A 13,011-nucleotide genomic window follows, 5' to 3' on the forward strand; every position below is an offset into this window, starting at 1 on the left:
CATCACTAGATATTGTTGAATAAAGTTTTTTTTTGTTTGTTTGTTTTTTTTTGTTTTTGACGCACGCCAAAGTATTCTCGTCACTTCATAACTTTAAGGTTGAACCAACTGCAGTCACATGAACTGTCTTTAGTAGCTTTTTGGGCACTGAAAGTGTTAATTAACTTGCTGTCAATGGACGCTTCAAGCACTCAAATCAAAATATAGCCTATACTATGGTGTGGAAATGGCGAATAGCTAAGCCAGTAAGTGCTTCTCTGCAGCATCTACTACAGTGGTAATTTATTCTTTTTTTATTTCTAAATAGGTGTTTGCTTTCCTATATCGTGAAACTTTTAGTTTTACAAATGGGGACAAACTATGAAGTATGAACAAATAATGTTTGGACATCACATTAAAAATAACATTCAAACTGGGCAATATTTAAAGTACACATGAAATCAAAATTGACCTTTTTTTTTTTTTTTTTTTTTTTTTTAAAAAAAAAAAAAAAAAAAAATTGACCTTATTTATTTTGTTAGCTCAAATTACTAGTTTTGTGGTGAAGATTTCATCCGTGCAAGTCAATTCACACAAAAAAATTGTTTGCCTTCGTAATAGGGGTGTGACGAGATCTCGTGTCACGAGATCTCGCGAGACTAAAGTGTGACGAGATTTCTCGTCGAGGCGAAAAGTAGTCTCGTGATGTTGCCATGACAGAGTGTTAGGATGATTAGGAAAGAATATGCCACTGCTACGTTTACATTACGCCTCCACTGTCCTTTTGCTTTGTGTTTAAATAAAAAAAAAAACATTTAATTCAGTTGGATAGCGGTCGCCCCCGCTCCATATTCACAGAGTTACGCGCGATCGCTGAAAGTGAAAGTGAAAGTAAACGCGCGCGCGCATTCAAACGCGATTTCAATACCCCGCATTTTGAAAGCGGCTCTCAATATGAAAGCTATTTTAGGCTGGCCAGTGTTTGTAACCATCTCTTAGCTCTGTATCAAAGAAAAAGTTGGTCTTATTTGCACTTTGAATATTGAGAGGGTGCGATTATGGTTGCACTTATTGTAAAGTGTTACTATAAAATTGAATAAGTTTTCTCTTAATCTTATTAAGCACAAACAATAAGGTTTCATTTGTTAACATTAGTTAATGCACTGTGAACTATCATGAACTAACAATGAATGACTATTTTTATTAACTAACATAAACAAAGATTAATAAATATTGTAGCAAATATATTGCTCATTGTTAGTTGATGTTGGTTAATACATTAATGTTAATAAATGAGACCTTATTGTAAAGTGTTACCATTTTTTATTTATACTGTTTTTATTTCTATGATCAGTTTGTGGAAAGGAGTTCAGTTAGGAGGTCAAAAGTTGTAGAAGCTCATAAATCATGTACAGCAAGGTCTGAAGAGACTGAAATCATACAGAAGAGAAGTCAGTCAGTTGAGTTAGTGGCAAAACCTTTTACAATACTTGAGTATTGTTGTCTTTTACTGCATATGATAATTCATACTCAGAAAGTAGAACTGAAATGACATTCATTACAAGATTAGTTAAAACATTTCAAATACACCTGCAGAATATTTTTTCTAGTCATGTATTTCGCCATTGAGGATTTCTTAAAAATAGTGCGTAAAAATCTTGTCTCGTCTTGTCTCGTGAACTCAATCTCGAGTCTCGTCTCGTCTCGTGAGATACCCGTCTCGTCACACCCCTACTTCGTAATATTTAATAAAAATCTAAAAATGCTCCTCCATTCTGCAACGGTGCCCCTTCTCTGATGACATCAGTTTGACGGCTTGCGTTCAAATCACTTAAACCACTCCCCTGCAACCGTTCGTCTGCTATGAGCGAGAGATGGAGAGGAGGAGCGCTAAAGTAAAACTCTGCCCTCTATTCAATATTCCGTTTCTCTTGGAAATACGTCACAGCACTGGAGAAATGTTGTTTCCAACTTCCGGTTCACGCAGACTTTAAAGCTTTGAAGTGCTGGGAAAAGTTGTGTGAAGCACTTAAAAGCACTCAAAAACATTAGACCATTTCTGCCACAAGTTATTTCTGTTAGTGTCACAATGTTTCTCATGGTTTCCCAGATTACACTTGTGCTGGGAAGAAACTGCTTGAATTCACCGCAGACTTAATAGCATCTCTGTGAAATCTTATGAGAAGCATTTAGGTTAAATTCGTCACAGAATTCTCTGTTAAACCACAGATATCAGACCAAGATATCATATCAGATCAATCAGTGTCCACAGCGGCACCGTTTCATCTGATATCTGTGGTTTAACAGAGAATTCTGCGACGAATGTGAACGCTTTTCACAAAATTTCACAACGATGAAATTAATTCTGCTGTGAATTCATGCAGTTTCTTCTCAGCGCACGTGTAGAAATGTTGTTGTGTGATCGAGATCAGCCCGCTGCTCTGAACTCCAATCGCTCCAAGCTCCGGAGCTCAAATGGAATCCCAAGTCTGCCAAAATTAAAAATAAATAAATACATGAATAAATATACAAAGAAATGTAAAAAAAAAAACAAAGCAAAAATAAATAAATATATAAATAAATATACATAGAAAAGCAAATAAATAAATAAATAAATATTTATACATTTATTTCCTTATTTATGTATATATATTTAATTTTTTCCCACATTTATTTATTTTTTCTTTTATTTATTTATACATTTATTCATTTATTTCAACATTTATTTATTTATTTACTTATTTATTTCCATATTTGTTCATTTCCACATTTATTCATTTCTACATTCCTTTATTTTTACATTTATGTATTTTTACATTTCTTTGTCCGTAGGGTAATGAGGAGGGCGTGGTTTACCTCAGACATAGCAATCGAGCTCAGAGTAGGCGAGAGCTACTTATTATGATGTTTAGTGAGTTTGGTCTGTTAATATCTCTGTCTTAGGACATTAAGCCACGTTAAGCATTTTTCACGTAACGCGTTTTACAATCAATGTCCCCACGAGGGGGAGACGCAATGCGACAAAATGCTCTACTGTAACCGATGCCTCGTTCTATTTTGGATCTTTGAAATATGTGTTGTATTTTAAGTGATTGTTACATGTTGTGCATGTAAAAGTAGGAAATATGAATGTGAAGTGAATTTGTGGTGTCGTTTCAAATGCATTGATCAATATTCTTGCGTTAACTTCACTGTAGCCTATATGTGCGCTGCTTCGATCCTTTCCGTGTTTTGACCGGTGTCTGAATCTCAATCAAGCAAAAGCCCATTCATTCAAATGATTAATAATGGGAAATAAGAGTCCCTGTTATCAGATCTGCTGAAGATGTTGCTGTTCATGTTTGCCAGCGCAGGACATTTTACAAATCCAGACTAGACAATGTTTTACGGCCATGTCCGGAATAAAGAGTTCCGGACATGGCCGTAAAACGGACATGGCCATTAACCATGTCACGCAGTACAGTTAGGGTGATATTACTTAACCCGTGAACGTATTTACTTGTTCCAAAAAAAGAAAAAAACTTTTTATTAAATTGTGTGCCTAATCTAGAACTCATTAAAGAAATAAAATAAGTTTAAAAAGTGGTTTAGATGACCAAAGCATAATTGCATAATTTACATTTTAATTGTTTGGTCAGACATTTACACATTCATAAATCTGGGATTATGTTAAACATGGAGTTCTGTAAGTTAAATATGAATATATTAACAAGAGTATGTGCTCAGTAGCCAACCTATAACTGCGCTTTGCATCCGCATTCTGCTGATTGCTGAACTATTGACTCACATGTTAAATGACCGACCTTTCATCCACGAACAAGATGTACAAGTTCGGTCATTTCGTTCATGAACGAGATCCTTCTCTCGTTCAGACTCCAAACAGCGACTCCGTCAGTGATTTGCATATTAGTTCAGTAGATCACACCAATCACATGCCCCTTCACAGCCCGAACTGGAATGCTAATTTGCTGACGTGACGCAAATGAGATCTAAACAATACTGTCACTTTTTTTTTTTTTTTTTTTTTTTTTTTACAGATTTTGGAGAAGTGCATGACATGACTCGAAGTAATTTTAATTAAAAGAAGAAAACTGTAAAACATAAAACAACATAAAAAATAAATACAAAATGCACACAAAACCAGTGCTTACTGTATTCTGTACATTAATCATTTAACCATCAGCTTGCGTTATTACACCATTTTCATTACAATGGTAAAGTGTAGCTAAATGTCTTTCTTTGCTGCAAATATGCCAAACTACACGAGCCGATCATCATATGCATTGCTGCAAAGAAAAATCTAACATAGGAAGTCAAGGATTAAGAGCCCAACAAAAGCAAACACTGATATCCATTATGGTGATATTGTTTGTTGTTGTTGTTTTTTATGGAAGAGGATTAGGGCCAAGCGATAATAAAAAAATAAAACCATCTCGAGATTAAAGTTGTTAAATTTCGAGAAAAAACTCGTTAAATTTCGAGAAAAAAGTCGAAATAAAATGTTGAGAATAAACTCATTAAATTACGAGAAAAAACTTGTTAAATTTCAAGAGAAAAGTCAAGATAAAATGTTGAGAATAAAGTCATTAAATTATGAGAAAAAAGTCGTTAAATTACGAGAACAAATTCGTTAAATTATGAGAAAAATGTCGTTAAATTTCGAGAAAAAAGTCAAGATAAAATGTTGAGAAATAAAGTCATTAAATTATGAGAAAAACGTCGTTAAATTACGAATTTAACGAATTCGTTCTCGTAATTTAACGACTTTTTTCTCATAATTTAATGACTTTATTCTCAACATTTTATCTTGACTTTTTTCTCTAAATTTAACGACATTTTTCTCATAATTTAACGAATTTGTTCTCGTAATTTAACGATTTTTCTCATAATTTAATGACTTTATTCTCAACATTTTATCTCGACTTTTTTCTCGAAATTTAACGAGTTTTTTCTCGTAATTTAACAAGTTTATTCTCAACATTTTATCTTGATTTTTTTCTCGAAATTTAACGATTTTTTTCTCGTAATTTAACGAGTTTATTCTCAACATTTTATCTCGCCTTTTTTCTCGAAATTTAACAAGTTTTTTCTTGAAATTTAACAACTATAATCTCGAGATGGTTTTATTTTTTTATTATTGCTTGGCCCTAATCGTCTTCCGTAGTTTTTGGACCAATAAAGTATCAACATCTTTTTTTAAATTGCTTTGCCGCAATTTTCACAAGTATTACATTTTCAAAACTCTTAATTACTAATATCACAACAGATCATCTAAAGTGCACTTTTTTTAAACTTTTTAGCATATTTTCAATTGTGTTAGTACAATATACAAAATCACAAAGTATCCTTTTTACAACACAAAATAAGTGTTTCATCTATATAAATGTTTCATTCACAGTAACTGCCTTTCATAATTCTATTACTATCAAACTTTTCATTTGCATCTCTTATCATTCAGTTTAATACATTTGTAAAATGTATACACTCTAAAATCGAACAGTGAAATTAATTAAATGTAATGAGTTTGTTTAACTCAAATAATAATGAAAGTTAATTTTACTTAATAGAAAAAAAAATTGTATGAACTCAAAATGTCATTGCACTAAGCTGAACTTAATATGGTTGAGTAGAATTGCCACAGATTTCTAATTCACAGCATGGTTTGCGTCAAATTGTATAAATAAATGTTGAAAATAAGTTTTATTTTGTGTGTTTTTGCACAAGATTAACATAGGGAGACATAAGTTAGTGTTTAATGTTGTGTTATGTTGGGATTTATAGGGGGTTCTGTTCTGTTAGTTTTGTAGGGCATGTTGGTGAACGAGTAGAGCCTGTGGTTAACTTAAATCTCTGATAGGTGTTGAATGAACTCAAAAATAACAGTTAGTTAAACTTTTTGGCACATTTTGAGTAAAAGGTTCATTCCATTATAAGTTAGTTATACTGTTTGGGTTTACAGTGTAAAAGTACTAAATTGAAAGAAGATCACACTGTTGTGTTTCATTGATTAAAAATGTTCTCATTATATATTATATGAAACAATGATTATGTTGACTGAAATATAGATAACTGTACTGAAAGCATGGGATCAGGTTTTGAAAGAATGACTAGCTGTGTTACAAGTGTGATCAGTTTGGAATTTGTACTAAGAGTTTTGAAAATGTAGACCTTACTTGTGAAAATAGTACCAAAGCGAATAAAAAACACTGTAACAAAGAAGGGTTTTAGGAACTTGCATCCACACTTTAAAAACTTGATTTCTTTGCTTTCGATTAATGTAATTCTCTAAAATGTGCAATCTACTAGATTAAATTATTTAGAGCGAATGTGAGCCAATCAAGTACTCGGAAATGATTTTTGCTGAAACTGTAGTTCCCAGCATGCTTTGCTAGGGACTTAATGAGGAGATGAAGAAATTATGTGAACAAATTATGTTTGTTTATCCTAACTGATTAATGTGGAACTGATGTACATAATCAAATCATGTAAATCCAACACACAATTTTTCAGTGTAGCTAGCCAAAAAGTCACAACGAATCTTGATAAAAATTTGTCTAGTTATTTGTTTCCTGTTCTGCTAAACTCCTTCTGTCTAATGAGATCAAACCTGCCTGATCCCTTCTGTCTTAAATGTGTGTAAGCTGATCGGAGTGGTCTCAGACACATGAACTGAATCATTTGATTTGACATAAATCTGTTTCTTTGTAGGATGTCGTCTCACATCGATAGAAGTGCCTCACAGGCCTCACAGTGCTTGTGCATGACTCTGTCTAACCCGGTTGTCTCTCTCTCTCTCTCTCTCTCTCTCTCTGCATCCCCTACTTCCTTCTGCTGCTCTTTTAGACACATATAGCAACCGTAAGTACTTCGACTTCCTCTTTACGCATACTTCTTTATTTCTGGCTCTGTCTCTGTTTAAGAGTTTTTACATAGCTTCTACACAATGATTTTTCCTGCGCTATGTGACAGTATGTTATTTTGTGTAACCACACTGACACAAGTGAACACTATTTGTTAGGGTTGTAACAATATATCATGTCACAATATATCGCAATACAAAAATGCAACAATATCGTATTGTGGAAAAGTGACAATATGTATTGTGTATAGTTCACTATATATAATGTTGAATATAATGTATACTAATGAAATGGGGGGATATCTGTGGGTCCTGATAATGCCAAATGTCTTATGTTTTCAGTAAAAAAGTGGTCTACATTATTTTAAATATATCTAGTCAGTGACAGAGTGCAAACATGTTTATTCTGGTGTCACCATTGTCCACAGGATTGTTGGGTTACCAGCATCAAGTTCAAGCCTAATCATTTCCACCCCCAATGTAATATCAAATTTAGCATTTTAATCAACAGTACATTTTTTGTTATCCTTTTACCATATATCTTGGAGTATCACAATAATATCGTATTGTGAGTTCAGTATTGTGATATGTATTCGAATCGTGACATGAGGATACAGTTACACCCCTACTATTTTTATTCCAAAGTTTTTAGGTGGACACAATGAGAATATAACAGTTGTTCAATATTTCCAGAGCATTTATTGTCAGAAGTAACAGTTGCTCTCACACACAGCTGGTGAGAACTAAACCTTTACTCAAAACATTGATATGCTTTCTGTTACAACAATGATTCCCCCCCAGTCAAAGAAGCTCCAAAGATCACGGCTCAACCCGAGTCTCAAACCGCTTTCTCTCTGGATGACATCGATCTGGCCTGTGAGGCGACTGGAAACCCGAAGCCCAGGTAAGTGTGAGCTTCTCTAGAAACCTCTAAACCACTGCTTCTTCAGCTCATTCAGATCATCAGATCAGTAGAACTGAACCGGTGTGTCAGATAAAATTTGTGGTTCTGTGAATCGTCTTTATTTGCTGTCATTTTAAGATGGTCTTTCTGTTTTTGTCTCAAACAAACAGTTTCCGCTGGGTCAAAGATGGCAGCCAGTTTGGGGAGGTTCTGCTGGAGTCTGGAAGCCTGACAGCGGATCCAGATGAGGATCTGAGATCGTATCAGGGCTCGTACCGTTGCTATGTGGCGAACGAGCTGGGAACAGCTGTCTCAGACCTGGTGCACCTGATCACGGAGTGTGAGTCTGTCCTCAAACACTGCACTTGGGATGTGCTGGCCCTGACAGCAACATAGTGTCGGCCCAGATCCGGCCCATATCCGGTCCGCGTGTAATCCACATGTACCAGATGTGGGCCGGATCTGGGCCTGATGTGGGCCTGCCTGGGGGAGTAGACTTTACAGAGTGCTCACCTCTTGCATTGTCAATACAAGATCTTGACCAAAAAATTATGCACCTCTCGATAGAAATAAATGTTGTGATGTTATTTCAATGAAAGAGGTGAGCACTCTGTAAAGTCTCCTCCAGCACATCCCAAAGACTTTCAATGAAATTAAGGTCTGGACTCAGAGGTGCCAATTCATGTGTGAAAATGATTCTTCATGCTCTCTGAACCATTCTTTCACAGTTTTAACCCTGGTGAATCTTGACATTGTCATCCTGGAATATGGCCATGATGTGTCTTCCTACATGGTTGTTTAAGAAATGAAAAGCTAAACTCTCCATCTTTAAGGATTAAAAGAACTGTTCACAAACATATAACATGATAGAAACACAATAATCACTGTAATAATGATCTATTCATAGATTCTTAAGTATTTGTCTATTAAAATCCAAACAGCGACAAGCAACAATGTAATATAACAACAAACAAAATATACATAGTAAGGCTCAATATGTAAACAAGTCAACTGTATCGGCATGTGTGCGATCCTCCAATTCAAACCTACTGTGTGTGAGCGGACAAATACAATGTCCAAACAAGCAATCTCTGCTTGAGTGTTGGGACGAACTGCGACAACCACTGTTCTGTCAGGACCACTATCGTCAAAGATGATTGACAGTTATCATACAGTTTGGATTGGCGGTATGGTTCTGTTCTGCCCATTTATGCAGCCTAGCATAAGAGCAGGGAGCGCAGCGATAACCCCCAGAATGAGAACACTGTCTGCAGCATCACAAACACGCAGCAGAAGGCCAATGCTAAACATGATTATGTATTTCTGCTCAGCTAGCGACATTGGGCATCAACCACACGGTAAACGCTAGTGTTGTAGTACTCGAAACCGGTCTTAAGACCATTTTTTGAAAGTCTTGGTCTTGTCTTGGTCTTGTCTGCATTTATACTCAGTCTTGTCTTGGTCTCAGACTAAGAGGACTTATTTCAAGACCGGTCAAGACCACAACTGCAGGGATATCACTAAATTGCCAGTGCATTGTCTGATTTATTAACACATCAATGTGGTTTGATATAAAACTTCTTGCTTCAGATGCAATCAGTAACTTATAATTTCTAAATTGATTTATTTATATTGTTGTGCCGGGTAAGAAATTAATGAGGGATTAATACAAATGCCCACAAAATTGCTTTGTTGAAAAAAAGTATTTGTATGAGATCTGAATTTTTATATTACATATGATATATATATATATATATATATATATATATATATATATATATATTTATACTTATAAAGCAACAAAAGCAAGAGAGCTGTCACAAATTTGAGCACAATTGCAAATGTGATATTGATTTTATACAAATGTTCAATAAACAAAAAATTGTACATTTGGTACATTTGGTCCCTCTCTAAATAGTGTTAAAGTAACACTGAAGCAGAGTTAAAGTTAATAAGATAATTAAGCAATTAATTAAGTGATGATTGGGCATTAGTGATGAACACCTGCTGTTAACAAGCAGAATCACTGAAGAAAAGAGAAACACAAGAACTATAACTTCACCCACAGCCTTAAATGAAATCAACTGAAGATAAAAGACATTCAATCTCTCAAGATCTGACTAAACAACTCCAGAAACAGCATTACCAGCTTCACTTATTACTAATCAGATTGACTTTATTTCTGTCATACAGAGAAGTTCTTATTGAGAAGCATTGATTTAACTCTGGGGATTTTGCTGTGTAGTTCCTATAACTATTACAATTCTAAGGTACTAAAATGCACCTTTTTTAGGGGCTGATAGACGAAGCTGACAAACAAAGATGTCCCTATAAGGGTTTTGCCACTGACAAGCTGTTGTTCCCCTAACAGTGCAAGTATAAGATCAGCATTTTTTTGTTTTGTTTTTCAGACAGTGTATAACACATGTTTCAAAGCAGCTTTACAGAAAATCATTATGTTGATGTTCATAATACCTTTATGCCTTATACTAGCATTTAGCAGATTAGCGCTGAGCAATAATATTGTTTATTTTTTTATAATGATCCAGTTTTTGTAATGAAGCAGTTGAGATTTGCTATACACTGAATGGGTGTACTCTGTGTGAGCAGGTAAAGTAGGATGTACCATGTATCCAACTTTTAATATAGGCTATATCACGGGGTGATAATAATGTTTACATTTTGCAATAAACAATCAAGAGATTTGTTACATAATACATATTACTTAACGTCAGTGTGTACAGTATGTATGTGGGCAAAGTTGGATATACATATAGAGGTTGTATAATACATTATTAATTATTCATTCATTAACTAATTTGAGTTATTAATTTGTATGATTAATTTATGTGGTGAAACTGACAATTCTAAAAACTATGAGGTTTTGTTTAAATTATAACAATATAGTGTAGTGACAAACGTAATATGACTTACACAGTGTTTATCACTGCATATAATGCACAGTACGCAGTACACTAGTATTGCATTCCAAAAGACATCTGGAATTTAATCTAATATGCATGAATGTTGCCTAGAGTATGATGGCAAATGTCACTACTGGCATGTCATTAAAGTGAATAGAGATATGTGTTATCTTGACAGCATTACTTAAGGCCAAATCACACAGCACTGACAGATTCCGATCAATGCCAACAGTCATCAGATTATAGTACGTCACTTCCCAGACATTCAAAGACCTGACAAATGCAAATTCAACATGGTCAATCAGCGGAAACGAAAGTTGTTCAACAGTGACAAGATTAATACACTAATCTGACAAACCCTGTCAAGTGTCTGTTGCCATCCGTCGGTGCAGTGTGAACTGGCCTTTACAAAGTGGAATGACAGACATGACAGGGATCATGTCAGGGATCAGGGACTTTGGATCAATAGTGAGTTGAATAAACGCTGAAGATTGTATACATAGATACATTAAAGTGTTGTGCTGTCTATTTCACAGCCATCCCAACATTGGCCAAAGAGAAGAAGCAGAAACGAAGACAGTTTGAGGAGGGAGAAAGTACAGTCCTCTACTGTAACCCCCCGAAGAGCTCTGTCGCTCCCAAAATACACTGGATGGACACTCGTAAATTTCCTATTGAATCTAATTCTGTCCAACTAAATTGCCCTGCATGACACTTGAATTGATGGAATTGAATCCCATTCCTCTCTTTCTTTTTGTCAGAGTTGCACCACATTCCTCAGAATGAGCGGGTGACCATGAGTCTGGACGGAAACCTGTACTTTGCCAACTTACTACTCAATGACAGCAGAGAAGACTACACCTGCAATGCCCACTACATCAAGGCCAGCGTCATCCTGCCTAAAGAGCCCATCGCCATCAGCGTCACAGCCTGTGTGTGAACATTCTTCAACCAGTGATTAGTGCACTTTTCATAACTCAACCAATGCTCTCTCTGCATGTGAATGTGAAGGATGTATTTCTATAAGAAAACCCAGGGATGCTTTACAATGCAGAACAAAAAGAAGGAAATTGAAGCATATCCAAAGAGTAAAACAAAGACAATGCATTTCAAGGAAGAGGGGAAAACTGTCAAACAATAACAATAATAATAAAAATACCTCAAGCTGTTACTGGATCAAGCACTGCAATGGCAAAAAATTGATCGAAAATAGCATTCAAGTGATAAATTGGGGCAAAGTGTTTTAAAAAAGCCATTAGCAGAATAAATTATAATGTAATCATATTGTCGACCAATAGATGGCGCTGTCACCAAATTAATCTGGCATTATCAGGAGATGATTATAATAATACATTTATGACTGGTTTCACAGACAGTTCACTGGTTCTACCTTAATATTATAAAGCAACGAGAATACTTTTTGTGCGCCAAAAAAACAAAATAACGGCTTTTCACCAATCTCAGGATGGCCAATTTCAAAATAATGCTTCTGAGCTTTACAAATCTTTTGTTTCAAATTAGTGATTCGGATCTCCTATCACGTGACTTTGGCAACTCCGAACCACTGATTCGATTCATAAAGCTCTGAAGCAGTGTTTTGAAATCGGCCATCACAAGATATTGTTGAAAAGTCTTTATTTTGTTTGTTTTTTTGTGGCAACAAAAAGCATTCTTGTCGCTTTATAATATTAAGGCAGAACCACCGTACTCACATGAACTGTTTAAAATATGTTTTTAGTAACTTCATATTAATTTACCTTTTTATTCCTTCTGAGGAATACTGATTCAGTTTTGTGGAAGTGAGATGAATAAATGCATGCTCACATCTAGAACTATAATAATCATCATGTTCACACACAACGCCTCTACACTCCCGATTCCTCTCAACATGGGGACAGAAGAGCTGTCAGTCAATAAATAGGAAAAACAAAGTAACTTGCGTTACTTATTTGAAAACATAACTCAGATGTTTTGTTGTAAATTTAAAAGTATTGCATAATTTTACTCTAGTTACTTGAAAAAGTAATCTGATTATGTAACTCACGTTACTTATGATGTATTACCCCTAACACTGCTTTTATCTTAATTATTGAACTATTGAAAATTATTGAAACATATTTACAGAGAGGAAAAAATTTGTTCTGAATTCATGGGGGTCCAGGCCTTTGTCCTGTGTCTCCTGATGGCCAGTCCAACATTCGTTTTACAGATTTAAAAAAAAAAAAAAAAAAAAAAAAAAGTAGATTTCATTAACTGATATAATGTTAATAAACCAACCTACTGATGTACTAAAATCAATCAAACACAATAAACATGAATTTAACAACATGAGATGTTACATAAAA

At 34.8% G+C, this 13,011-nt stretch overlaps 1 protein-coding gene across 3 annotated transcripts in view; it reads left to right on the plus strand.

The window, feature by feature from the left end:
- l1camb (L1 cell adhesion molecule, paralog b) overlaps window positions 1-13,011 on the plus strand; it is a 54,318-nt gene that overhangs the window by 15,642 nt on the left and 25,665 nt on the right. For 2 of the 3 annotated variants that reach the window (XM_048177873.1, XM_048177874.1), the window contains exons 3-7: window positions 6,823-6,837; window positions 7,640-7,742; window positions 7,913-8,082; window positions 11,203-11,328; window positions 11,428-11,598. In XM_048177873.1, coding sequence (XP_048033830.1) covers window positions 6,823-6,837; window positions 7,640-7,742; window positions 7,913-8,082; window positions 11,203-11,328; window positions 11,428-11,598 — 585 coding nt within the window. The remainder of the gene's footprint in view (window positions 1-6,822; window positions 6,838-7,639; window positions 7,743-7,912; window positions 8,083-11,202; window positions 11,329-11,427; window positions 11,599-13,011) is intronic. The other variant, XM_048177875.1, reaches the window with a different exon arrangement.

Source organism: Megalobrama amblycephala, linkage group LG24 (assembly GCF_018812025.1).
Source record: "Megalobrama amblycephala isolate DHTTF-2021 linkage group LG24, ASM1881202v1, whole genome shotgun sequence".
In the NCBI taxonomy this organism is placed as follows: domain Eukaryota; kingdom Metazoa; phylum Chordata; class Actinopteri; order Cypriniformes; family Xenocyprididae; genus Megalobrama; species Megalobrama amblycephala.